Genomic DNA, 26,249 nt, shown 5'->3' with positions numbered 1-26,249 from the left:
ACAGTAACTGCCATCTCCTTACAAATCTTCATTGGATTAACCACACTTATACAGACTGTATATGTTGCCCCCCTGATGTGACAGGTGCCTGGGAGGGGTGCGATCCTAGATCCCACAGCTGTGTATTGAAATAAAGAGGCACAGATCATGAACTTGTTTACAATTCAACTGCAGGATTTATTCTGCAGATTTGCCTCCCAGGGGGGTTTTACGCTCCTCCTGGCCGCTATGCGCCACCTAGTGATATTTTTTAAGTAATGCCATGGAAGATGTAAAGTGTAATTAGAAAATACTGAATCAACACTGAACGATATAACAAAGACCAAAATATAACTGGGGTGTTCCCTTTTTTCCTTGTATGAAGGCATAAACTGAACTAACATCCCCGTAAGTCTTTTTATCTCTTAACTTTTTAACTATTAGTGTAATCCAGATTTACCAGCCACACATTTCAACTTTTAAACACATATGTTAACCTTTTACATATATAACTCTCCAGCCATGTTGATGGATTGCCTGTATTGGCTGGAAATATTCATTTCCAGGGAAAAGACACAGACAGACGATGCTTACAGGATGTGATGTGACAACACTAATGAAATATTGATGTGTCATATTTGTCCAAGGTGTACTTCATTGTTATGGAAAAAGAGAATATCAAAATCATAATGACCAATTGGAGTGGTGATTTCTATGACTTTGTGTATATAATTTGGAATTTTGTACAAATGTAGGCCAATAAGGAATATATGATATCATTTCATTCTTTTCAAAGGTTTATTTGCATGACGCACAAACAGACACAATTGAAAGGTACAAATGTGTTGTGCATGACACGAATTCAAACGTGCTGCAGATGTGTGTCACAGGTTGATCTGGCTGTAGGCTGTGGCACTTGGCCAGAGGTGGCGCTGGTTGATTCGACTCCATGTTAGTGCACAAAGTAAACTGCTCGCTTTAGTTGCGAAGCAAAAACGCTGAAATCGGAGAAATAAACCGTGCGAGGGGAACGATAACGACGACAAGAGTCTCCCGATCGTTTACTCTTGCTCTCCTGTGAACAACGTCGGCGTGGTGTTACTTGTTTGCTGTTTTCGCGATCGCGTCGCGCATGAGGATATCACCAGGTAAACTCGCCACATTTTTAAACATTTTGTTGTTCAACAGCATCACGACTGACGGAGTGTGTTTGAGATAACCTCACAAGTGTCACAGTTGACACATTTGGCGTTTTCTTGCTGGTTTGTCGGTAGCAGCTCTGCCACACATCTGTTCGACTAACGCCAGTTGATCTAAACGCCAATAGATCTGGAACACCGGCGGCAGTAGCGGTTTTAGACACGGGCGGTATCACGGGCATCGGCAAAAAAAAAAAAATGCTGGTACTCATGCTGCCCCGACGTCTGCCAGCGCATATTGGGAATGGCATGAGCACCGATCGGTTTTCTATCGCCCATTTCCTGCAGCCACTGTGGAGCTCCACAGTAACCGGATACACGTGACCTCCACAGTAGCCATAAACACGCATGGATACCGTGGAAGTTACTGTGAGTGGTTAATAAGTTAAGTCATGGTGAAGGGAAAGTGGTGGTTTTTCGTTTTTTGAGAAGTACTGGTCTCATCAAGAGGATCTGGGGATTCAGGAGTGACTGACGGTTAACAGCCAGGAGATCGCAGTAATACAACAGTTTTGGATGCAAGCTGCCGTTAAACTTGACTGAAGAAGAAGAAGGAAGGTACTGTGGAGCTCCACAGTGGCTGCAGCCAGGTGCTCTTATAGACTTGGGACACAGCTACAGAGTTCCTGCTCATTGCTGTTTGTTTCTCAGTTTTTTGTTCTGGCCTATCTAGAGGTAAGTGTCAAAGTAACATTGATCTGAGTTCATGAAGTAACATTGATCCGTCCAAACTCCGATCAATTTTTAATTGGCCCGCAAGTAATTTTATAAATACAATAGAATATGGCGCGCACTTAAACTTTTGCTTGAGTTTGTTGCACTTCTTAGTTTTAACAACAGGGGGAGCTGCTGTTGATCAAGTCAGTTGCGCCACCAAAAAGGACAATCACAGAAGAAAGTTACTAAACTTGGCAGAACCAAAGAAGCGAAAGGTAGAAAGTGAGTGCAGAAAATTTCAGACACGGTGGGAGAGTGAATATTTCTTCAAAGAATTCAAAGGGAAGTGTATCTGTTTGATCTGCACTGAAACTGTGGCAGTTATGAAAGAGTATAATGTACTACGTCATTATGAAACCAAACATCAGGCCTATGCATCCTACACTGGTGCTGAGATGGAGCAGAAATGAAAGCAAAGGGTAGCTCTCCTGCAGGGTCAGCAACAATGATTTTTTTTCGTGCTCAAATTGTCCAGGAAAAGGCTCAAATAGCCAGCTATGAGGTCGCCCAACTCATCGCAAGACATGGCAAGCCTTTTTCAGATGGAGACCTCTTAAAACACGGCCTCATTAAAGTCACCGAAATAATGTGCCCGGAAAAAGTGCAGGACTTCAACAACGTCAGCATGTCCAGAAATCCAGTTGTGCGACGCATTGATGACTCATCAGCCAACATTAAACTGCAAATGTCTGATAAATCAGAATCAGAAATCAGAATCAGAAAGGGGTTTATTGCCAAATGTTGAGCAGGTTTACAACATTAGGAAATTGCTGCGGTGCTTCAGTGCAAACATAGTGTCATAAATTGCGATTAAATAGACATGAAAAAATAAAAGTAGGAATAAGAATTAAAAGTGCTACGTTGAAAGATATATACATGAGTGCAGGTGGTGATCAGTGCCAAACATGGAATCATGCAGTGAACACAGCGTAGGGTCATGTGTTAGTGGTGGGAACAGTCATACGGTTATTGTTCATGTGTCCAACAGCAGAGGGGAAGAAACTGTTCTTATGGCGAGAGGTTCTGGTGCGAATGGACCGGAGCCTCCTGCCTGAGGGGAGCAGGTCAAACAGACTGTGTCCAGGGTGAGAAGGGTCAGCTGAGATCCGAGCTGCACGCCCCAGTGTCCTGGAGGTGTACAGGTCCTGCAGAGATGGGAGTCTGCAGCCGATCACCTTCTCAGCAGAGCGCACAACACGCTGCAGTCTCTGTTTGTCCCTGATAGTGGCTCCAGCGTACCAAACGGTGATGGAGGAGGTGAGGATGGACTCGATGATTGCAGTGTAGAACTGCATCATCGTCCGTGTTGGCAGGTTGAATTTCTTCAGCTGCCTCAGGAAGTACATCCTCTGCTGGGCTTTCTTGATGACGGAGGTGATGGTGGGCTCCCACTTCAGGTCCTGGGTGATGGTGGTACCCAGGAAGCGGAATGAGTCCACAGAGGTGATGGGGGTGTCAGTCAGGATGATGGGGGGGAGTGGGGCTGTGCTGTGCTTTTGATTTTTACTCCATCGCATGCGATGAGAGCACCGATGCCACAGACACCGCACAGCTGCTATTTTTTTTGCGGGTAGTGGACGAGAGCACGAGCGCTTTAGGTGAGTGAAAAATATATTCAACAGTAACCGTGTGTTAATAAGCATGCATGTGCAGGTACACATGCTTCAAATATCAATAATGCGCATCAATTCTGTTTTTCGTATATGCGTTTTTCTTGTTAACACACAGACTACACATCGCTGTAAAACTCACATGCAGTCAGCTGATCTCATCTGATGCAGATTTGCTCCTTGATCAGCACCGCAGCTGGATGGCCCGATTTACATTCCCAGCGCAGCTGATACTCACCAGAATAGTTTACTAAAATTATATGCACTCCTGTTATTAAGTCCGGTTCAGTCTGTTAATGTTGATAATTGTTTCAAAACGAACGTTAATAGGTGTGTTGCTAAGCCTAATAACTTAAATAACAAACTTGAAATGTACCCGTCCCATTTTCCCCTTTATTGTTCTTTTCCTCTGTGCTGTAAATCTTCTGTCTAAGAAGAAATCTGAGGCTGCTGTTCTGAGAATGAGCTACCAAAGCTTTTTCTGAATAAATCAATAAAGATCCATTTATGGAAAGCTGGGATGAAGGCAGTTTTGTCTTTAATTATATTCAACAATATAACACATTTGACCACTTTTAAGTGATTTTTCTAACTTTAATACACTAAAGTTAAGGTTATATACCTAATTTCTATTAAGTGGCCCAGCCCCTCCTATATTTTTTATGTATGTGGCCCTCAGTGAAAAAAGTTTGGACACCCCTGCTGTACACCGTTATATTTGTGCCACAAAACCAGCCGATCACAGACTTCGATGCAAAAAAATCTGATTGGCTGTTTTGGTCTCCAATCAGCTCGAAATGACGAAATGCAAAAATCCCAGAATGCATTTCGTCCAAAACTCAAGCGAGTAGCGATGGTAAATTTGATTCTTTTTACTGAATCGAGTTTCAATGAGTCACTCACCAAAGTGAATCGGTGCTACTGTGAACCGAGGAGCTGTTGTCTTGATGTGAGCTTTCTACTCAGGGTTTTTTCTTCCAGTTCACAGCAGAAATGTTTATGTTAAGAAACTGAATGTTGTTTTTCTCCATAATTTTAAACTAGATATATTTCTACTAATGAAATTAGTTTGCTAACAGCAACAGGGATGAGTCAATGAGTCATTTGTCAGTAAAGCAGGGCTTTCAAACCCGCCATTTGCGGCCCACGTCACCTCTACTTGCATATTGATGTGAAGAAATTATTATTTTTTAATTATTATACGAAAAATGATTTAATACGATGGCAGAGCGTTACAGGCATGGCCCTTTAAGACTGTAGCCTCATGGGCGGTGTAGTCCTTGCTGCAGGGAGAACGTGTGGGACCGCCCCTCCTGCTGTGTGTGTGTGAGCATGAGGGAGGGACAGTCGAGTGTTAATACTCGACTGTACACCGTGTTCATGTTTTCCTCCGAAACAATAAAGTTCTGCTGGAGCAGCCTTTCAATGCCTCTTTCTGTCTCTCGCTAGCAAAGTTGACGCAGACAGTAAAGCTAGTTCCCGACTACAAGCCCCCAAAGTATTAGCCAGAGGTCTCCTTACCACGGTTTGGAGCCGCGGACCTGGCCGAGGTAACAAGAGAGTGCAAACATGTTGAGGGATTGGCTGTGTTAGTTCAGTGACAGATTTATTTGGAAAGAAAACAATTTTCACTTGCAGTTGAAAACTAAAGTGTACGCTTATGCCTGCATTTTTATTTTGTTAAATACAAACAAATTTGTGGCAAAGGTGCTTCCACGTGTCTGGCCAGAAAGAGCTGTTTATTTGGTAGTTCAATGAAACTACTGTACTATATTGTACTACACTGCTGAGTGACTGTCTTCTGCTCGTCAAATATATTTCATTGCAATGTTGATCCTGTGCTAACTTGCATATGACAAATGAAACTTAAAGGCTTCAGATAGTTAAGAGTGAGAAAAAAATTCCCTTCATGTTTGCCATTTTGTCTTACACAATATTTGGAATTAAATAAACCAAACAAAACACTAAAATTTAGGAAATATTAGTGGGTGTTTTCGTGTTTGTTATTTTGTACTGCTAGGACACTAAAGTGGCCCTCCAATTAGATGACGGTCCCAGAAGTGGCCCGCGGCCCATGTGAGTTTGAGACCCCTGCAGTAAACAGACTCTCGAGTGTTGAACGATTTGTTCATGATTTGCACATCACTACAAGCGAGGCAGTGGCAGAGGAATGAAGAGTGGCGGAGTTTGAAATATTACTCTTTCTGGGTGACAAAATAAACGTTTAAGATGTTTTCAGGTAACAATGGTGCTGTGTAAACTTCGAATATCTGCTTCTTTTATCAAGACATCACCTATTTGCAAAGTGATCTAACGTTTTCGGAGATCATGTTACCCACCAACTGACCGCATAACTGGACTGGCCATTGGGCATACCGGGGATTTGCCCGGTGGGCCGATGGTGACTGTTAAGTCTAATTGTTGAATGTTGCCATTGTGTTTCTTAAATTTGTACAGTCTTAGTTCAAGCAGTAGGATCAAAGCCATTCCTTTGATCCTGACCACCTCTCCAACCACTCTGTACTGGGGGAGGTTTTATTGTAGATGCATCCTACCGGAAAGATCTGTTTCTTTTTATGTAAGCTTCCTGGGTTTATGACCCTTTGGTCAGCAGGAGGTCTGACACACACACACACACTCTCACAGAAGTTCACACATATACATAAAATGCTTTGTCTTAGAACAAAGGGGGCGTGGCTTTGTTCTGACGTGTTTTGTGTGAACTGTCTCCCAATAAAAGGCAGCAGGAGGTCAGATCTGGGGGTCATTTTCGTAGTGGACACAGATGAGGCCTCCCTTGCGCAAATAATCGATCGATCGACTGTCTTGTTTTCTTCATGATGAATAAGTCTCTAGAATTAGCGGGGCTTGTGGAAACACAGACCCAACAGTGACTTTTCATTTTTGTTTGTTTGTTTTTGTAACAGTGTAAACAGTGTAAGGTGGTGGATTAGCCAATTGGTCATGATCAACTCTGGGCTGGGCCAATTACAATAGATCCGTATTGAGCTGAAAAAGAACGCAATTCTAGAAGCTAGAATAAAAAAAAAAAACAGACACAAAGCTGGAGTTATTCTGTGTCTTTGCTGCACAGCTGCCTCTCCTCTCATTCTCTCCCCCTCCCTCTCCTGTTGCTACTTCAATCATGAAACTGTTCAATGATCAGCTGATCGGCTTTTCTGTCCAAGTCCCGTCTCTCTTGTTTGTTTATCGTCCACTTTGCGCCAGAGAAAGGAAAACAGCGAAACAACATCAGCACGCTTACGCTTGATAAGCTGTTAGAATTTATTTAATATTACTTTGTACTATCAGCTGATGTTTGCTGGAGCCACAGTTGTAAAAGCTGCTGGTCATGAATTTGGTTTAGATATGTGGTGAGAGGGAAACATGAAGGTGAAAGGGAAACTAAAATATGTCCATTGTGTTGTCAGATGAACATATGAGACACTTTGACTCTTCAGTGCAGTGTGGAGCCTAACAAAGATCTGTTTTGTGTCCCAGCTGATCAGCAGGAGGAGAAGAGTCTGACGGAGCAGCAGAGGAACATTTTCAGCCATCTGGACTCAGCTGAGTCACTACAGAGGAAACAATGAGCTCAACACAGAAGGTGACAGATACTAGTGTAAAGAAGTACTCCATCAAATATGCCATCAAAAGCTGAAGTACTGATTTAACTTGTTTACTCAAGTGGAAAAGTACAGGCTCTGAAATGTAATCAGAGTAAGAAAGTAAAAGTAGCTCCTTGAACATTTTTACCACCTGTTTTTATCCAAAGTTAACTGAACCTTGTGCTTTATTAATGTAATAATAAATTAAGATTAGTAAATGAAGTATAAACTATTTATTTCTAATAAAGGTTCTCTGTTTGAATCAGTTAAGTAGAAAATGAAGGAAAATAAAACATATGTGTATTTTCTGTTGCCTACATTGTAGAGGGTGACTTTGCCTCTAAACAGGAACATGAGCAGGGAAGAGGTTAAAGTGGGATTGAGCAGGTGGGAACCCTAAAATCAGCTGTAGTGGCTCAGCGTGGGGAAAAGAATCACAGCTCACAATAATTTCTGTTGAGAGCTCCAGTAGATTTTCTTCAAGTACAGGCTGTGATCAGCTGACCTGCTGCTCTCTGTGGATGTACACAACTGAATTCAACCAGATGTCAGCAGATGTTTCATGAGCTGTCCTGGCTGATTTCCATCCTCTACACTGACAGTACACTGTCTTTATATTAGACACTATACTGTTGGTATGAAGGTGGAACTCAGTGAATGAATGTCAGCATCATGAGCTTCAGTTTAAATGAATCTCTGCTACACTTGATGTAATCTAACTGTGACATGAGCACCACAGTCACTGTGCACCAGTCACACACTGTTCTTTACTTTAAATCCATCACAGTTCAGCAAACGAACCTGTTTATCCTGCACTAACCTGCAGAGGATCTTCATGCAGTCTTTAAATAACACAGTTAATCTGCCTCAGATTGTTTTGCAGCATCTTTCATAATCTGAAAAAACATAATGTCACATGTACAGACCCAATGTCTGATTTCAACACATGAGGACTTACATGTAAACTTTAATCTCCAGTTGATCAAATCCCACTGAGCAGTCCTTCCCTTTAAATCTAACCTCTCTTCTTCCTCTCCTGTCCTGTGTGTCTTATCTTTCTCCATCTCTGAGTGAAGTTAGCTCTCTTTCTTTTCTCTCCCTGTGATGTGCAGCAGCTGGACCTTTAGCCAGCAACACACTGTGAGACACACCGCACACAAACAGTTTGTGTGTTTGCTGATGTTTTTTGAGCTGATAGAAATGCTGCGTTTTAAATTACCTGCCACTTAAAAGATATGAATCCATTTATTCTTGCTCATCTTCTGTATTGCTAGCTGGATGCTGAAGTACCGTGACGGCAACTTATGAGCACCTGCAGTGATTCAGGTGTTGTGCCAAAAAAGAACATTGGTCCACTTTAACTCTTGACTATGTTTTGCACACAGTTTTGCCTCTTTCATCTCTTTTTATGTTTCATACCCTGGTGATTAGTGCACGATCAGGATTGCCTTTCATGTGTTACTGTTTAGGTTCAAATCAGTTTGATGTTTGATGCCTGCAGCGATGAAATTACTCTCTTCAAATGGCTTAAACCAAAAGTAACAAGCCTGTTTTGAAAATGTAAGGAGTAGAAAATACAGATATGTGTAGGGAGTAAAAGTTTTAAAGAAATCCTGAGGCTACAATCAGACTCTGACATTTTCCTTCACTGAACCAGGCTGGTAACTGTTACATTTGATTTATTATCATTGAATAAATTAGAAAATTATAGAAATATATATAATAGGGAACAGCAACAGGAAATGTAAAAAAGTATAGACCTGTTAAATATTTATATATTATATATGTATACATTTTTATATATCTGTGTACAATCAGGAGGGATGGGCATGATTTTAGTGTTTGAACAGTCATGAATTATTTTTAACAGCAGGTTGGATGTAATGTGTTAGAACTACCAGCAGGTGGGGATAAGAGACCTTTAAGGTGTTTGGTGCCACACTCCACCTTCAGGTTTAAAACTAGTGTTAATGGAGGGAGTTTGAAGGTTGAGTTTGTTCCACGACTGCATTTCACTCACTGCCTCTGTTTGTATCTCTGTCACTGCAGGACCAACATGGAGCGAGAAGTCAGCGCTCTCAGGAGGCCGACAAACCTCACAGAAGAAAGAGAGAGAAAAAACACACCTGTGACGAGTGTGGGATGGGTTTTATTTCCAAGTGTCATCTAAAACAGCATCAGGTCATCCACACTGGAGAGAGACCGTTCAGCTGTGACTTGTGTGGAAAGTCTTTTACCTGGAAGGAATCCCTAAAAACACACCAACTCATCCACAGTGGAGTTAAAGCGTACAGCTGTGATCAGTGTGGCAGAGCTTTTACTCGCAGTAGCAGCTTACAGGATCATCTAGTTACCCACTCTGGAATTAAGGCATACAGCTGTGACATCTGTGGAAAAACTTTCAGCCGGAAAGGGAACCGAAATATACACCTACGCATTCACACCAGAGAAGATGTGTACTGCTGTGAACAGTGTGGCAAATACTTTGCTACAGACACACAGTTAAAACAACACATGTTTACCCACACTGAGGGACGACCTTATAAATGTGACCTGTGTGAGAAGACTTTTAAATCTCCACGTTACCTGAGAGAACACCAACAGATCCACACCAGAAAGAGACTCTACAAGTGCAGTTACTGTGAGGTATGTATTTATATTGTTATCTTGTCATTTTAGCCTGACTGTTTGGAACAACTCTGCTCATTAAACTGTGTTAGCATGTTAGCAATTCTACTGCATGGAAAAGCAGCTCTGAGTGATTATTCAGATTTTCATGTCAGTTATGATTTTAGTATTACTGTAGTATTATGGTGGTAGTATTGTAGTTATTGCAGCCCAGTAAACTGAGTGTGTTAACTGAAACAGTCAAATATAATTGGACGTCTGCAGAGATGCTCTTTATTTCAGGCGACGTTCAGGATAAAAGTGTTGAAGGACTGACTTACACTGTCTTTGTGTCTTTGTTTAGAAGCAGAGCGACACAGATGGATCCAGTTCTCAACCCTGTCATCACTGTGGTGGTGGGAAAGACTTTCGTTGTGACCTTTGTGGAAAAACCTTCAGTTGGCAAAAGAACCTAAAAAAACATCAACGTAGACACACTGGAGACAAACTGAAATACTGCAAAGAATGTGGGAGAAGCTTCACCACACCAAGTGAGTTAAAAAAACATGAACTGATTCACAGTGGGGTTAAAAAGCACCTCTGTGATCAGTGTGGGTCATCCTTCACCACTGCAAGGGAGCTTAAATCACACAAACGAGTCCACACAGGAGAGAAACCATACAAGTGCAGACACTGTGACAAAAGCTTCTCAGATTCATGTAGTCGTAACAATCATGAACGTACACACATGGAAGGAAACTACAGCTGTGACCAGTGTGACAAGAGCTTCAGGAATCTCAGTTCATACTCCGAACACAAACGATCCCACGTTACTAATAAACTGTTTCACTGTTACCAATGTGCCAAAACATTCACCTCATTGTCTGCTCTGTGCAAACATCAGCGTGATCACTCAGGGCTGGAATCACTCCCATAACTGGATCACAGTGAATCTGAAGAGACAGAAAGATCCTCTGGTTTCAGTGTCAGACTCAAAAAGCTTGAGATCAGGCTCCACAGAGTTCAGATAGAATCATTTAAACTTGTGTTGAACTGAACTGGTTGCTGGGCTGAACTTCTACATAATACAGATTTACATGGGGTCTTATTTTCTGTCGTTTTACTGAGTCAGTTTTGTCCTTTTTTCTCTGTCCTGGTTTTGCTCGTCTGTAAATAATTGAAACTCAGTCAAATAGTTCATTGTTCTCCAGCAAAACGTTTTGGAAACTCATGTTTAACCTTTAAACTCTGACATGTTTTAGCACACAAGGCTTCATCGGGGAGTTCACTCATGATTGGACCATGAGAATAAAGGTTTTTAGTTCTTTCAAAGAGTCTTGGAGGTGTTTGATGTTTGTTTTTTCTGAAACCACCTGAAAGAAAAACTATTTTTCTTCCTTTATGTAGTGTGGAAGTTTTTAATGTTTCTTTCATCTGTGATGTTCTTGAATGTGTTCACATGAAGATGGTACAAATAAACTGTCCTTTTAGCTTCAGCTCCTAATTTATTCATTATTTATGGCTGTAGCACAGCAGCAGTGTCTTGATTAACACATGGAGGGCTCGGGATCTGATGGTAAATAATGTTTTGTGTCCTTGTACACATCATACAGCTCAGCTGTTCCACAGATGTCAGGTTTACACAGTGGGATGGTTTGCAAGAACGCAGCTCTCCTGTGGATAAATCCTTACTCTTAGCCTCAGGACCTCACACAGTCCCAGCAGGTTCGTTCAGAAGATTTATCCCTTATATCAAAACTTCACAGAGTCTCCTTTGCTGTGCTGTTTTCACAAAGAAACGTAAACTGAAGACCTGAACTTACAATGTTTTAATTAGTTTAGCAGATTCAGTGTCTCCATGATCAAATCTGCTGTTTTTGTGCTGCTGTTGGTAGAAAGCCGTTTAATACTGAAATGAACTGGCTGCATGCATCTCTGAATGTAAATTGGTGCACTATTAATAGATCACTCTGGAACAGTGTCATCACCCTAATTTTCCCACTTAGTAAATCTCACTCATGGCCAAGAAATTGAAATAAATCTTGTTTCCCTGCTGGATAGTGATCCACTGTAACTCTGCTCCTCCTTCCTGTTTAGGATTTCTGTGGCTGAAGTAAAATTCCCTCCATCCATCACTTATCCCAGCTAACCCAAAGTAAAATAAAGTTTTGCTCATCTTAAAAAAGCATTACAATAATGGGCATTACCAATGCAAACTGAATGATACAGAAGATGAAAGAATAGAGTTTGATCAGTTAATAAAGCTCATGATCTTGATTCATTGTGGCTGCTACACAGATACTTCTGGGTCACTTCTCTCAGTTAGGAGCTTTCCTACTACTTTTCACACCTACGGTCAATTTCAAATCATCAGTTAACCTAACCCTATGCATGTTTTTGGACTGTGAGAAGCCAGAGTACCAGAGAGAACATAAGCAGACATGGGAAGACTCCAGACAGAAAGGCCCTAGACCAGATTCAAACACTGGATCTTCTTCGATGAGAATTTCCTGTTCTTCCACATCTCAAAGGTTCGTGTTGTGCAGCCTCAGCAGAAGAAGAAGGGTGAGATAAGAGAAGTGAGGAAATGCAGCGGTTACATTAATAAGAAAGATGAATCGGTCTTTCTGACTTCTCTAATTGTAACATGTAACATGAGTTGTACAGCCATAATTTATGGCTCAGTGTGGAGAGCACGTTTGCAGTCTGCTGGCAGTCTGGGGATGGCCCGTCTACCTGCCCAGAGCTCTGGTGTTGATGAAGCCAGTGTACAGCGTATGTGGTCCAGCTGGTCTGTGGGCCTCTCTCGCATGTGCTTTTGTTGGTCTGTCAGCCGCACAGAAGAGTAAAGTTATAACAAACACAGAGCTGAAGTGAAACTAAGTGTTAAAAACAATGAATTGTGTCCTCTGCAAAAAAAGTTCTTACTTTTTTTAAGAACAGGGTGCACTACCGCATGTTTAAAAGCAGTTGGGACACAGCCCACTAACAATGATAAATTCATTAAAAATAAGATGCAAGGCCCAATTTCCTCAAAACTTTCCTTGATAATTCAGGATGAAAGGATATCATGCACAGAATTTGAGTTTCTCAATTGTTCAATTATTCCCTTAAGAGTGAAGACTTAAGACTGAATTAAAAATTTTGAATAACATTCGGGGCTGTTAGCTATTAGTCTCAATAATATCTGATAGGAAAGCTGCTTTAGCTGCCTTTATGGAGTTCTGGTATAGAAGGCGGCTCCTACAAAGAATGCCATAGGATATCTGAAGCCTGTCTTTTTTCCACCTCCTTTCAGATTGACGACAGACACGACGTAAAGCTCATATAGTGTCATTTAGTCATGGTTGATGAGAAGTTCTGGGACGTTTCATCTTTATAGGGGCCACAGTATCTAAGATGGAACAACAGGTGGATAACATAGCGTTGGCATAATCATCAACCAAGGGAGGTGTGTAACAGTTAGTATCAGTGAAATCTGGATCAAAAAAGGCAAAGTTCAAAAAGGCTGTAATGAAGTTAGCCACATTCTCAGAGTTAATGATACGTACAGGGCGATGACAGCCTTTAGAATTTAAATCAATTGCACATAGCTCAACATCAAACACGAGCAAAAAATGGTCAGAAATACCAGCATTATCAACGTCCATAGTACAAATATCCAAAGCATATGAGAGGACCAAATCCAAGGTATGGCCTTTAAGATGAGTAGGTTCCCTGACCCACTGTGTAAGGTTAAAAGACTCAGTTAGGGCAAGAAAATCTTTGGCTAGGGGGTCATCAGCACAACAAATATGTATGTTAAAATATCCAGTAATAAGAGCTTGGTCATAACTTAATAAAAATGAACCTAAGAAGTCAGCAAATTCACAAAATAAAAGACCTATTATATTTAGGTGGTCGATAAATCACAGCACATAGAATCGTTGGGGGTCCGGCAAGCTCCAATAGTTGAGCCTCAAAACTACAATAGGTAGGAGAGGGCAGTTGCCGAACTTTAAGTTTGTTTTTAAAAACAGAGGCAACGCCTCCACCTCTTCCCGAGGGTCTCGGTGAACTAAAGAATACACAGTCCGGGGGAAGTAGCTCTGAAAAGGAAAAGGACTCACCAGGACGAATCCAAGTTTCAGTCAATAACAGAGCATCAAGCCAAGAGTTGAGGAAGAGGCCATTTAAGATGAAGGTTTTATTCACCAGCGATCTTGCGTTTAATAGAACCATCCGAGAGATAGGCATCTTATCTCTGCTGGAAGCACGTCTTAGTTGGCTTAAATACCTGTGACGAACACCATCACTTGGGGAACCAATCCAAACACGAACAGGCAGAGTGACTACCGGAGAAACCGGACAGGCTTGTTTACCGACCGGACAGATCCAGCGATGGTTGAGCAGCCCAAAGGACAATGGATCCCGAGCGGATGGAAGTCGTATAATCCCCGCGGTGGTGAGGGAATTAGCTGCAGCTGATGTTTTAAGGTAAGCCTTAAAGTGAACCCGAAACCCACTCCGTTTGCCCCGCTTCCTGTCACGCTTCTTAGGCGGGGGGCAGAGAGGGGAACCGTATGAACCAGTGGAAGAGATGATACGTGGAAATGTAGTGTCTCCCAAGATCCAACCCAGCATATGGGGGGAAAACAAAGATTTAACAGAGTATCCCGGTCATAGGTGATTAATGCATAACCATCTGGGGGGCATAGTGCCAGAAAGATAGTAAATAATAAACAAATATCAAGGAAAAGAGCTCGACAACAGAGACGAGGACGGCCTGCCGTACAATGGCGCCATCTTACTCTATTATTATAATGATATTATAATGAAAACATCTGTGATACATTCACAGAGGACGAGGACACAAAGGGACGACACGCAGAGGCTGTATTAAAGTCTACCATCCAAATCTTTAGTCCTAAACAGGCAGTGGTTACAAACAGGAAGACAAGCAGTCCATTAAACAGTCTACAGGGTCAAACATACAGAGAATTCAAACAGCAATAAAAAACATAACTGGACACTGAAAAACTTCACAAAGTGATGTGTGAGGCACCAAAGGGAAGCAGCTGAGTATATTCAATGAATTATCTTCAAATACAAAAGACAGAAACTCCTAAAGCTGCCTCCACCAGTGTGTGAATGTGAGAGTGAATGAATAGTGGTATTGTAAAGCGCTTTGGGTGCCTTGAAAAGCGCTATATAAATCCAATCCATTATTATTATAAAGGCAGCATGAAAAATGAGCAGGATACACAAAGGTCAGAGATTACAAATTAAATCAGAAAATGACTTCAAACTTACTGAGAGCAAGGCCTCTGTTACAAATCTGTCTAATAGAAAAACATGCTGTACAGATACAATAAGGTAAGTGTTCATGGTCATTTAAAAACTGGCTCTACCTGAACCACTTAAATATTTTATGAAGTCACTGAGTCGACAATTTCTAAAGTTTGTTTTCTTAATTGCAGTTAGAGTGTGGCTGGTAAGGATGAAAACACATACAGAGCGTAAACTGTCTTTGTTAGTAACAAACGTCAGGAAAGAAAAGACAAAACACACAAACACTCATGATATTCATGAATAATTAGAAAGCATCTAAACATTCTGGTTGCGGATTTTTACAGTCTTATTTGCACTCGGTCATCTTCATAATCATCCTGTTCAATACATGACAGGGGAGGTTCTGAGGTGGGCGGGGCTCTCTGGTGATGTCAGCATGAAAGGCAGGACCAGCATCTGCCACATGTTGGTGAAGCATCACAGTACACTGGTGTGGGTTCCTTTCCAGATGTTGGACATTTGATACTTCAATGTTGAGGCGAACAAGAAGACACAGTGTTGGGTCTTCTTGGCAAAGGTCTCGAAAAGCATCTCGTCTCTCACTGACTGTGAGGACACCCGAAGATGGTACTACTTCCCACTTTTCTTGGTCTCTGGTCTTGGATCTCATGAACTTTTTGGCAACCCTCCAGACCCACGCCACGGTCCCAATCAGCCTTCTCAGGTTGCTGAATCGCCTTGCGTCGATTAGCTGTTGGGTTGCTACTCCTGCCAGTGGTCTTCTCGACTCTACGTGTGCTGAGTCCTGAGCTGCCTTGATGTGGATTCTGGTAAGGACCGCAACAAAAGTCTTTTTCTGTAGCTTTGTGACCTTTTCTCGAGCTTGGGCAGCGACTTCTCCGGTGGATTTCTTCAACCACTCATCTTCAGGAAGTTGGAGAAACTTTGGACCCGACTGCCACTCGGAGTCCTCGGTTAGGGCATTTGGATTGGCCCCTCTGGTGAGAATGTTTGCAATGTTTGCTGACCCAGGAATCCATCACCAATCTTGGACATCAGTGGATGTCCAAATGTCTGGATTTCACCAATGCGGTTTGCGAAGAAGGTCTGGAAACCGTAGCTCTCACGCTGGATTGCACCCAAGACGGTCTGGCTGTCGACGAGGTGGTACCATTTTTTGACCTGGATTCTGCAGTGTCTCTGGAAGTAGATCTTCAGGCGGGCAGCAAAGACGGCGCCACACATCTCTGCTTTAACAGGAGCGCCTTTGTGGTTGAGAGGTGTCAGTTTAGCTTTGGACTCTACTAGTCTCACACTATGGCTGCAGCTCCAGCAAAGGTACATCATTGCGCCATATGTATGTTCACTGCCATCAGAGAACGTGATGGGACTGGGCTCTGCACAGGGATCTGGTGGTCTGAAGCTTGTGAAGAACTTCTTAGTCATGCAGGACTCCTGTTCACTGCTAAACAGTTACAGCGTCACAGAAAGAACCTTGAGAGCAAACTGCTGCTGAAAACCATCACCTCACTGAGTGAAGAAATGGCACATTTTTGCTAAATATGCAGAAATAAATGCAACCCATACAATTTATGGTAAACTGAGCTTCCTTGTATGAACATGTGTTCATACAAAAGATGCCTCGTTTTAATATTTTCTCTGAAAACGTTTTGAAGATACTAAAATTTGTATATTTATTCATTTTTGTTTGTCTGATAGCATTTATTTATAAAATAAATCGGACATTTAAAACAGTTACTCACTGCTTGAGTAGTATTTTCACCAAATACTTTTTTACTCTTACTTGAGTAACTTTTTTGACAACTACTTTTCACTTTTACTTGAGTAATAATATTTTAAAGTAATGCTACTCTTACTTGAGTACATTTTTTTGGATATTCAACCCAACTCTGCATCCTGATCAATACATGACAGGGGAGGTCCTGAGGTAGGCGGGGCTCTCTGCCTTTCATGGTGACATCACCAGAGGACCTGTCACGGCCAGGAGGATCAGCAGGGTGCTGATAAGCTGTTTCTGCGTTTCTCTCGCTCTCGTGCGCTCTCTCTCATTCTGTCTCTCTCTTGCCGGGGTGGAACTCATTGCGGGTTCACGCCCTTGGCCCACGCCACTCAGAGGAACAAACGTCTGAGACTCATTAGTGTGCCAGCATTTAAGCCAGGGAGTGACTGCTGTTCTTTGATGGATCATTATGTATGATTCGTGTTAGTGCCGTCAAGTTACCTGCAAGCTTTCCCTCGTGTTCCTGAGCTTTGAACTAACAAATGTTTCCCTGTGGTGAGTGTCAGAGAGAGAGAGCCTGACCTTGTGCATGGATTGTTTGATGAGGAGCGAGTGTATTTTCCCTGGAGCCCTGTACCCCCACTTTTGTACATAGCACTATCTCTGCACCTTTTTATATACACCCGGTGAACCATGTAAATATATTCCTTGTGAGCTTCCTTAAACACTTCAAGTTGTAAGCTAATAATAGTTAAATAAGAGCAGATGCATGCTGGTGCAATAAACTATACGTTTTACGTCCAATGGATGCATGATCTTAGTCGATTAATTGCAAAGATAATCAGTGACTAATCGACTATCAAAATAATCCTATGTGGCAGTCCTAGTTCTTACAAACCATCCCACTGTGTAAACCTGACATCTGTGGAACAGCTGAGCTGTATGATGTGTACAAGGACACAAAACATTATTTACCATCAGATCCCGAGCCCTCCATGTGTTAATCAAGAAACTGCTGCTGTGCTACATCCATAAATGATGAATAATTTAGGAGCTAAAGCTAAAAGGACAGTTTATTTGTACCATCTTCATGTGAACACATTCAAGAACATCACAGATGAAAGAAACATCTGAGAAAACTTCTACACTACATAAAGCAAGAAAAATAGTTTTTCTTTCAGGTGGTTTCAGAAAAAACAGAAACATCAAACACCTCCAAGACTCTCTTTGAAAGAACTAAAAACCTTTATTCTCATGGTCCAATCATGAGTGAACTCCCCGATGAAGCCTTGTGTGCTAAAACATGTCAGAGTTTAAAAGGTTAAACATGAGTTTCCAAAACGTTTTGCTGGAGAACAATGAACTATTTGACTGAGTTTCAATTATTTACAGACGAGCAAAACCAGGACAGAGAAAAAAGGACAAAACTGACTCAGTAAAACAACAGAAAATAAGATCCCATGTAAATCTGTATTATGTAGAAGTTCAGCCCAGCAACCAGTTCAGTTCAACACAAGTTTAAATGATTCTATCTGAACTCTGTGGAGCCTGATCTCAAGCTTTTTGAGTCTGACACTGAAACCAGAGGATCTTTCTGTCTCTTCAGATTCACTGTGATCCAGTGATGGGAGTGATTACAGTCCTGAGTGATCACGCTGATGTTTGCACAGAGCAGACAATGAGGTGAATGTTTGGGCACATTGGTAACAGTGAAACAGTTTATTAGTAACGTGGGATCGTTTGTGTGTGGAGTATGAACTGAGATTACTGAAGCTCTTGTCACACTGGTCACAGCTGTAGTTTCCTTCCATGTGTGTACGTTCATGCCTGTTACGATTACCTGAATGTGAGAAGCTTTTGTCACAGTGTCTGCACTTGTATGGTTTCTCTCCTGTGTGGACTCGTTTGTGTGATTTAAGCTTACATGCAGAGGTGAAGGATGACCCACACTGATCACAGAGGTGCTTTTTAACCCCACTGTGAATCAGTTCATGTTGTTTTAACTCAGTTGGTGTGGTGAAGCTTCTCCCACATTCTTTGCAGTATTGCAGTTTGTCTCCAGTGTGTCTACGTTGATGTCTTTTTAGGTTCGGTTGCCAACTGAAAGTTTTTCCACAGAGGCCACAATGAAAGTCTTTCCCACCACCACAGTGATGACAGGGTTGAGAACTGGATCCATCTGTGTCGCTCTGCTTCTAAACAAAGACACAAAGACAGTGTAAGTCAGTCCTTCAACATTTTTATCCTGAACGTCGCCTGAAATAAAGAGCATCTCTGCAGACGTCCAATTACATTTGACTGTTTCAGTTAACACACTCAGTTTACTGGGCTGCAATAACTACAATACTACCACCATAATACTACAGTAATACTAAAATCATAACTGACATGAAAATCTGAATAATCACTCAGAGCTGCTTTTCCATGCAGTAGAATTGCTAACATGCTAACACAGTTTAATGAGCAGAGTTGTTCCAAACAGTCAGGCTAAAATGACAAGATAACAATATAAATACATACCTCACAGTAACTGCACTTGGAGAGTCTCTTTCTGGTGTGGATCTGTTGGTGTTCTCTCAGGTTACGTGGAGATTTAAAAGTCTTCTCACACAGGTCACATTTATAAGGTCGTCCCTCAGTGTGGGTAAACATGTGTTGTTTTAACTGTGTGTCTGTAGCAAACTCTTTGCCACACTGTTCACAGCAGTACACATCATGTCTGGTGTGAATGCGTAGGTGTATATTTCGGTTCCCTCTCCGGCTGAAAGTTTTTCCACAGATGTCACAGCTGTACGCCTTAATTCCAGAGTGGGTAACTAGATGATCCTGTAAGTGGCTACTGCGAGTAAAAGCTCTGCCACACTGATCACAGCTGTACGCTTTAACTCCACTGTGGATGAGTTGGTGTTGTTTTAGGTAACCCTTCGTGGAAAAAGACTTTCCACACAAGTCACAGCTGAACGGTCTCTCTCCAGTGTGGATGACCTGATGCTGTTTTAGATGACCCTTTAAAGTAAAATCCTTCCCACACTCGTCAGAGGTGCATGTTTTCTCTCCCTTTCTTCTGTGAGGTTTGTCGGCCTCCTGAGAGCGCTGACTTCTCGCTCCATGTTGGTCCTGCAGTGACAGAGATACAAACAGAGGCAGTGAGTGAAATGCAGTCGTGGAACAAACTCAACCTTCAAACTCCCTCCATTAACACTAGTTTTAAACCTGAAGGTGGAGTGTGGCACCAAACACCTTAAAGGTCTCTTATCCCCACCTGCTGGTAGTTCTAACACATTACATCCAACCTGCTGTTAAAAATAATTCATGACTGTTTAAACACTAAAATCATGCCCATCCCTCCTGATTGTACACAGATATATAAAAATGTATACATATATAAATATTTACCAGGTCTATACTTTTTTATATTTCCTATTGTTGTTCCCTGATTTTTTACATATACACATATATATACACACATATATTAAAAAAAAAAAAAGAAAGAAAAGAAAACACCCAGCACGCCCCTGCGGGCGGTTTATCCTTCAAGCTCGGGTCCTCTACCAGAGGCCTGGGAGCTTGAGGGTCCTGCGCAGTATCTTAGCTGTTCCCAGGACTGCGCTCTTCTGGACAGAGATCTCCGATGTTGTTCCTGGGATCTGCTGGAGCCACTCGCCTAGCTTGGGAGTCACCGCACCTAGTGCTCCGATTACCACGGGGACCACCGTTACCTTCACCCTCCACATCCTCTCGAGCTCTTCTCTGAGCCCTTGGTATTTCTCCAGCTTCTCGTGTTCCTTCTTCCTGATATTGCTGTCATTCGGAACCGCTACATCGATCACTACGGCCGCCTTCTTCTGTTTGTCTACCACCACTATGTCCGGTTGGTTAGCCACCACCATTTTGTCCGTCTGTATCTGGAAGTCCCACAGGATCTTAGCTCGGTCATTCTCCACCACCCTTGGGGGCATCTCCCATTTTGACCTCGGGACTTCCAGGTTATACTCGGCACAGATGTTCCTGTACACTATGCCGGTCACTTGGTTATGGCGTTCCATGTATGCCTTGCCTGCTAGCATCTTGCACCCTGCTGTTATGTGCTGGATTGTCTCTGGGGCATCTTTACACAGCCTGCACCTGGGGTCTTGCCTGGTGTGATAGACCCCAGCCTCTATGGATCTTGTGCTCAGAGCTTGTTCTTGTGCTGCCATGATTAGTGCCTCTGTGCTGTCTTTCAGTCCAGCTTTGTCCAGCCACTGGTAGGATTTCTGGATATCAGCCACCTCCTCTATCTGCCGGTGGTACATACCGTGCAGGGGCCTGTCCTTCCATGATGGTTCCTCGTCTCCCTCCTCTTTCTTGGGTTTCTGCTGCCTGAGGTATTCACTGAGCACTCGGTCAGTTGGGGCCATCTTCCCAATGTATTCTTGGATGTTCCTTGTCTCATCCTGGACTGTGGTGCTGACACTCACCAGTCCCCGGCCCCCTTCCTTCCGCTTAGCGTACAGCCTCAGGGTGCTGGACTTGGGGTGAAACCCTCCATGCATGGTAAGGAGCTTTCTTGTCTTGATGTCAGTGGCTTCTATCTCCTCCTTTGGCCAGCCTATTACCCCAGCAGGGTACCTGATCACGGGCAGGGCGTACGTGTTGATGGCCCAGATCTTGTTCTTACCATTCAGCTGACTCCTCAGGACTTGCCTGACCCTCTGCAGGTACTTGGTGGTTGCAGCTTTTCTAGCGGCCTCTTCATGGTTCCCATTCGCCTGTGGGATCCCCAGGTACTTGTAACTGTCCTCTATGTCTGCAATGTTGCCTTCTGGTAGTTCAATCCCCTCAGTTCTGACTACCTTCCCTCTCTTTGTTACCATCCGACTACACTTCTCCAGTCCGAACGACATTCCAATGTCATTGCTGTATAGCCTGGTAGTGTGGATCAGTGAATCGATGTCTCGTTCACTCTTGGCATACAGCTTGATGTCATCCATGTACAGGAGGTGGCTGACAACTGCTCCGTTCCGTAGTCGGTATCCGTAGCCAGTCTTGTTAATGATCTCACTGAGGGGGTTCAGGCCTATGCAGAACAGCAGTGGGGACAGAGCATCTCCTTGGTAGATCCCGCACTTGATGGTGACTTGTGCTATGGGCTTGGAGTTGGCCTCTAGTGTTGTACGCCACATCCCCATTGAGTTCCTGATGAAGGCTCTTAGGGTCCCATTGATCTTGTACAATTCTAGGCATTCCAGTATCCAGCTGTGGGGCATTGAGTCATAGGCCTTCTTGTAATCAATCCAGGCAGTGCACAGGTTGGTCAGTATATATAAGGGGTGCAACGATACACAAAATTCACGGTTCGGTTCGATACTTTGGTGTCACGGTTCGATATTTTTTCGATAAAAAAAAAATGTTCATGCCTTTTTAATTTGTCATTTATTAAAATTATAAATATATATATTTTAACTCAAAAGTACAGTTTTTAAATTTAACCCTAACCCTTGTGCGTGTTTTTTATTTTGACAGCGAATGCGCACCTGCGGACCACTTATGTGCAGCCCTGGTTATTTAGCTCGTCATATTGCAGCCACAGAAATTCTTTTGTCCATGAAACCATAAAGCTGCACTTTCTTTTTGCCTTATAGTCTGATTTGTCATAACTTCTCCGTTTTGCGGTAAGCTTTTCTTTGGCTGTCAGTTCTTCACCCTGACCTGTCTTATTTGGCTCAGCAGAACTAAAATATATATACTGCTGCTTTTACACACGCACTCACATAAGCTCAGCGATTCTCTGCGCGATCAACCTCTCACATGTTTAAGCTTGCTGCGGGAGATTTCACTTGTCATGTTTGCGTAGTAAGCTAACGATTAATAAGACGATGTCAGAGGAATTGGTGCACAAATTATCATCACTCACAGATCAGTGCTGTCGCTCTCTATACACAGTTCGCACGATTGCAAAGTGAAAGCAAAAAAACAAGCGCAAATTCAAACGCGATTTCAATATGTCACATATTGACAGTGGCTCACCGATGCCAATGACATAATTACCCAGCTACATTTCTGAAAGAATGCAAAAGCATTGACATATATTTTTCCTACAATAGCCCGACGGGCAGGGAAGAGATAGATTTTGGTAGCCCGACTGAAAAAAATCGCTAGCCCCAGGACGTCGGGCTAGCGATATTGCAAGCCCTGTATCTGATTGAGGAATCACTCATCTTTGGAAAAGAGAGTTTATTACAGAGAAATGGCTCTTTCCAAAATAAAAGCTATACTAACCGCTTCTTCTGGGCTATATTCTCAGCAGCATAAGGAGAATCATGTGCTAACAGCTGTCTAAATGACTCGGCTAAAGTTAGTAGCATGCTTGTTGTTTTGGTCTTTGCACTAGGATGATGTCGGCGTAAATGTGCAGTCATATTCGTTGTGTTCCCACTAGTGCTTTCAGGTTAATCTCGTTGAAATGACCTTAACGCCACAACACGGCAAATCTCCGTTAACGAGCTACCGCCGATCGCCCCGTGCATGGGGCTAGACGGCCAACACGTTAACGAGCTAACTGCGCTAACACACTAGTTCCCACCCATGTAATTGAGCATTGCATGGCACATCCAACATACTGTTTTACTTTAGTCCATGACTCGCTTACCTTCAGGGTCATACGTCACATGAAAACCAAAATAATTCCAAACGCCAGATCTGAATGAGGGTGGGGGAGGTCCATGTTGCAAGGAGAGCTTAACTTCTGTCTCGCTAGCTTGCCCTGCGCTCTTCCTTCTGACATGCTGTCTGTGTTGAGCGCTCAGTGGATCTGCGCTCGACAGTGCAGCCTAGGCGGAGTAGTCGAACGCAGATTCACTGAGCGCTCAACACAGACAGCATGTCAGAAGGAAAGTTGATAAAATAAATTACAAATTTTGTATTGTTCGATACATATGCGTACCGAACCGAAAGCACTGTATCGAACGGTTCAATATCGATACGAATATCGTTGCACCCCTAATATATATATATATATATATATATATTTTTTTTTTATTATTTTTAGATGTTTACAAGTATTTACGGCTCCCAGTGTTTCCTTTTCCTTAGAAACTGGGTCCAAATGGCTCTTTGGGTTTTAAAGGTTGTTGATGCTTGTGCTAGATGACAAATCTTCAGTATGTTACGCTTTCCGCCACCCAACACGTCCCTATACCGTTTGGAATGAATCTACACATGTACGTTTACTGTAATCGTTTTGGAAAACACTATCTAACATGATTAAGGTGGTGCTTGTGTTAGGGATCAGGTTATGGTCATAGCTGGAATACACAGCTGGAACGTGTATTACTGCCGGCAGCGCCAATCTATTGCTTTCCATCCACAACCCGGTGCATATCATAGGAATACAGAAGGTTAACTTTTGCGTGCTTGAGGAACGCCTCGGGATGTGACAAATCGTCGGTATGTTACGCTGTCGAATGAGAACAAGGTCGACACACAGGACAGGAGAGGAAGAGGGGGGTTAGGTTTAAAGGTAAGGACTGCTCAGTGGGATTTGATTAATATACATGTCTGTACATGTGACATTGTTTTTTCAGGTTGTAAAACTTGTTGCAAAACAATCTGAGGCAGACTAACTGTGTTATTTAAAGACTGCATGTAGATCCTCTGCAGGTTAGTGCAGGATAAACAGGTTCGTTTGCTGAACTGTGATGGATTTAAAGTAAAGAACAGTGTGTGACTGGTGCACAGTGACTGTGGTGCTCATGTCAGAGTTAGATTACATCAAGTGTAGCAGAGATTCATTTAAACTGAAGCTCATGATGCTGACATTCATTCACTGAGTTCCACCTTCATACCAACAGTATAGTGTCTAATATAAAGACAGTGTACTGTCAGTGTAGAGGATGGAAACCAGCCAGGACAGCTCATGAAACATCTGCTGACATCTGGTTGAATTCAGTTGTGTACATCCACAGAGAGCAGCAGGTCAGCTGATCACAGCCTGTACTTTAAGAAAATCTACTGGAGCTCTCAACAGAAATTATTGTGAGCTGTGATTCTTTTCCCCACGCTGAGCCACTACAGCTGATTTTAGGGTTCCCACCTGCTCAATCCCACTTTAACCTCTTCCCTGCTCATGTTCCTGTTTAGAGGCAATGTCACCCTCTACAGTGTAGGCATTGTATTATTACATTATTAAAACATTACATTACATTAACATAGCACAAGGATCAATAAGTTTTGCGTAAAATATATATCAGTACTTCAGCTTTTAATGGAGTTTTAGTTATCACTAGTATCTGTCACCTTCTGTGTTGAGCTCATTGTTTCCTCTGTAGTGACTCAGCTGAGTCCAGATGGCTGAAAATGTTCCTCTGCTGCTCCGTCAGACTCTTCTCCTCCTGCTGATCAGCTGGGACACAAAACAGATCTTTGTTAGGCTCCACACTGCACTGAAGAGTCAAAGTGTCTCATATGGTCATCTGACAGCACAAAGAACAAGTTTTAGCTTCCCCAAGTGGGCAACTTATTTGAAACAAACACAAAAGGTTTGAGCACCGATACCAAATTTAGCAGTATGGCACAGCAGTACCAGGAGAGACTGAGGCCTGTTATTAGAATCAGATGCCCAGTGGGCAGACACAACTTTGCGCCAATAAGATTAAGGCAGCTGTGTTTTAATATAAATAAATGGATTTCATTATAGCACTTTTCCGCCAACATACGCTGTTTTCCTCTTTCTGGGGCAAAGTGGGCGATAAACAAAGAAATGCTCGGTATGTCCGATGGCCAGTCCAGCTGAATTGTACAATACTGATACTGATACTTGAGAGTGCGCGTGTGCGATGCAAGCACGTGTAGAGTGTGTGTTGAGCGCGTGATCAGTAGTGACACAAAGCGTGACCATACTATACTCGTGGCTCACTTCTAATCTATTGTTTTGCACACTTATACACATACCCAGCTGTTTAGCTACACTCTAGAGCCTCACCTTTAACGGTCTTCTCCCGCCCGCTCTCACAGAGAGGAGCAGAAAACTTCATAAAGCTCAAGACTGACTGAACTCAGATCAAACTTACCTTGACACTTACTTTTAGATGGGAGAGGGAAAAACTGAGAAACAAACAGCAATGAAACGGGAACTCTGTGGCTTCTTCTTCGTCGTTGTCGTGTTCGTCGTCTTCTTCTTCTTTTTGGCGGTCAGCGCTTTAAGGTACATTATCACCACCTGCTGGACTGGATGGTCATCCATTGTCCACAGACCCTTGGAAGTTTCTGTTCAGATTAAAAATGGAATTCAAGGATCTCGTGACTTGGGTTTGTGGCTTTCACTGTTTACTCTTTAATTTTCTGCCACGTGTAGCAAACCCCACAGCTCAAATCAATGAAGAATTTAGTATTTTTAAGATGTTCTTCGCAGCATTGCTGCAAACAACATACATAGCTGCAACCAGCAGCTATGTAGGCCTAAAATGTGGTCCAAACATGTGAAACAGGTTTACCACCAGAAGAAACAGACTGTAAATAAAAGACTGCGAAAATGAAA

The 26,249-nt window shown here is 42.6% G+C and overlaps 1 protein-coding gene and 1 long non-coding RNA gene across 4 annotated transcripts in view; one reads left to right on the top strand and one right to left on the bottom strand.

The window, feature by feature from the left end:
• Positions 1-25,890, bottom strand: part of LOC113029417 (uncharacterized) — a 34,518-nt gene extending 8,628 nt beyond the window's left edge. The window contains exons 1-2 of the long non-coding RNA XR_013911480.1: positions 25,783-25,890; positions 25,010-25,115 (exon numbers count right to left, since the gene is read on the bottom strand). This is a non-coding gene — a long non-coding RNA (uncharacterized LOC113029417). The remainder of the gene's footprint in view (positions 1-25,009; positions 25,116-25,782) is intronic.
• On the top strand, positions 759-11,216 carry LOC145419361 (uncharacterized). 3 transcript variants are annotated; one of them, XM_080306596.1, is made up of 4 exons: positions 759-1,127; positions 7,007-7,112; positions 9,163-9,759; positions 10,085-11,216. In XM_080306596.1, the coding sequence occupies exons 2-4, from the start codon at positions 7,095-7,097 to the stop codon at positions 10,655-10,657; spliced, it is 1,188 nt and encodes a 395-aa protein (XP_080162722.1). In that variant the 5' UTR covers positions 759-1,127; positions 7,007-7,094; the 3' UTR covers positions 10,658-11,216. The 3 variants fall into 3 exon arrangements, with proteins under 3 accessions (XP_080162722.1, XP_080162721.1, XP_080162723.1); XM_080306595.1 differs by having other exon boundaries at positions 759-1,853; XM_080306597.1 differs by lacking the exon at positions 759-1,127 and adding an exon at positions 3,369-3,493.
• Positions 25,891-26,249: the final 359 nt, after the last annotated feature.

This window comes from Astatotilapia calliptera, chromosome 9, assembly GCF_964374335.1.
Source record: "Astatotilapia calliptera chromosome 9, fAstCal68.1, whole genome shotgun sequence".
NCBI classification, from domain to species: domain Eukaryota; kingdom Metazoa; phylum Chordata; class Actinopteri; order Cichliformes; family Cichlidae; genus Astatotilapia; species Astatotilapia calliptera.
Note: the sequence above shows the minus strand (reverse complement) of the source record. Positions and strands in the feature narration are given on the sequence as shown.

Bases quoted from the DNA above. Each gene is read 5' to 3' on its own strand.
- LOC145419361 (XM_080306596.1), top strand. The intron at 9,760-10,084 runs GTATGTATTTAT...GTCTTTGTTTAG, and splicing joins ACAAGTGCAGTTACTGTGAG to AAGCAGAGCGACACAGATGG.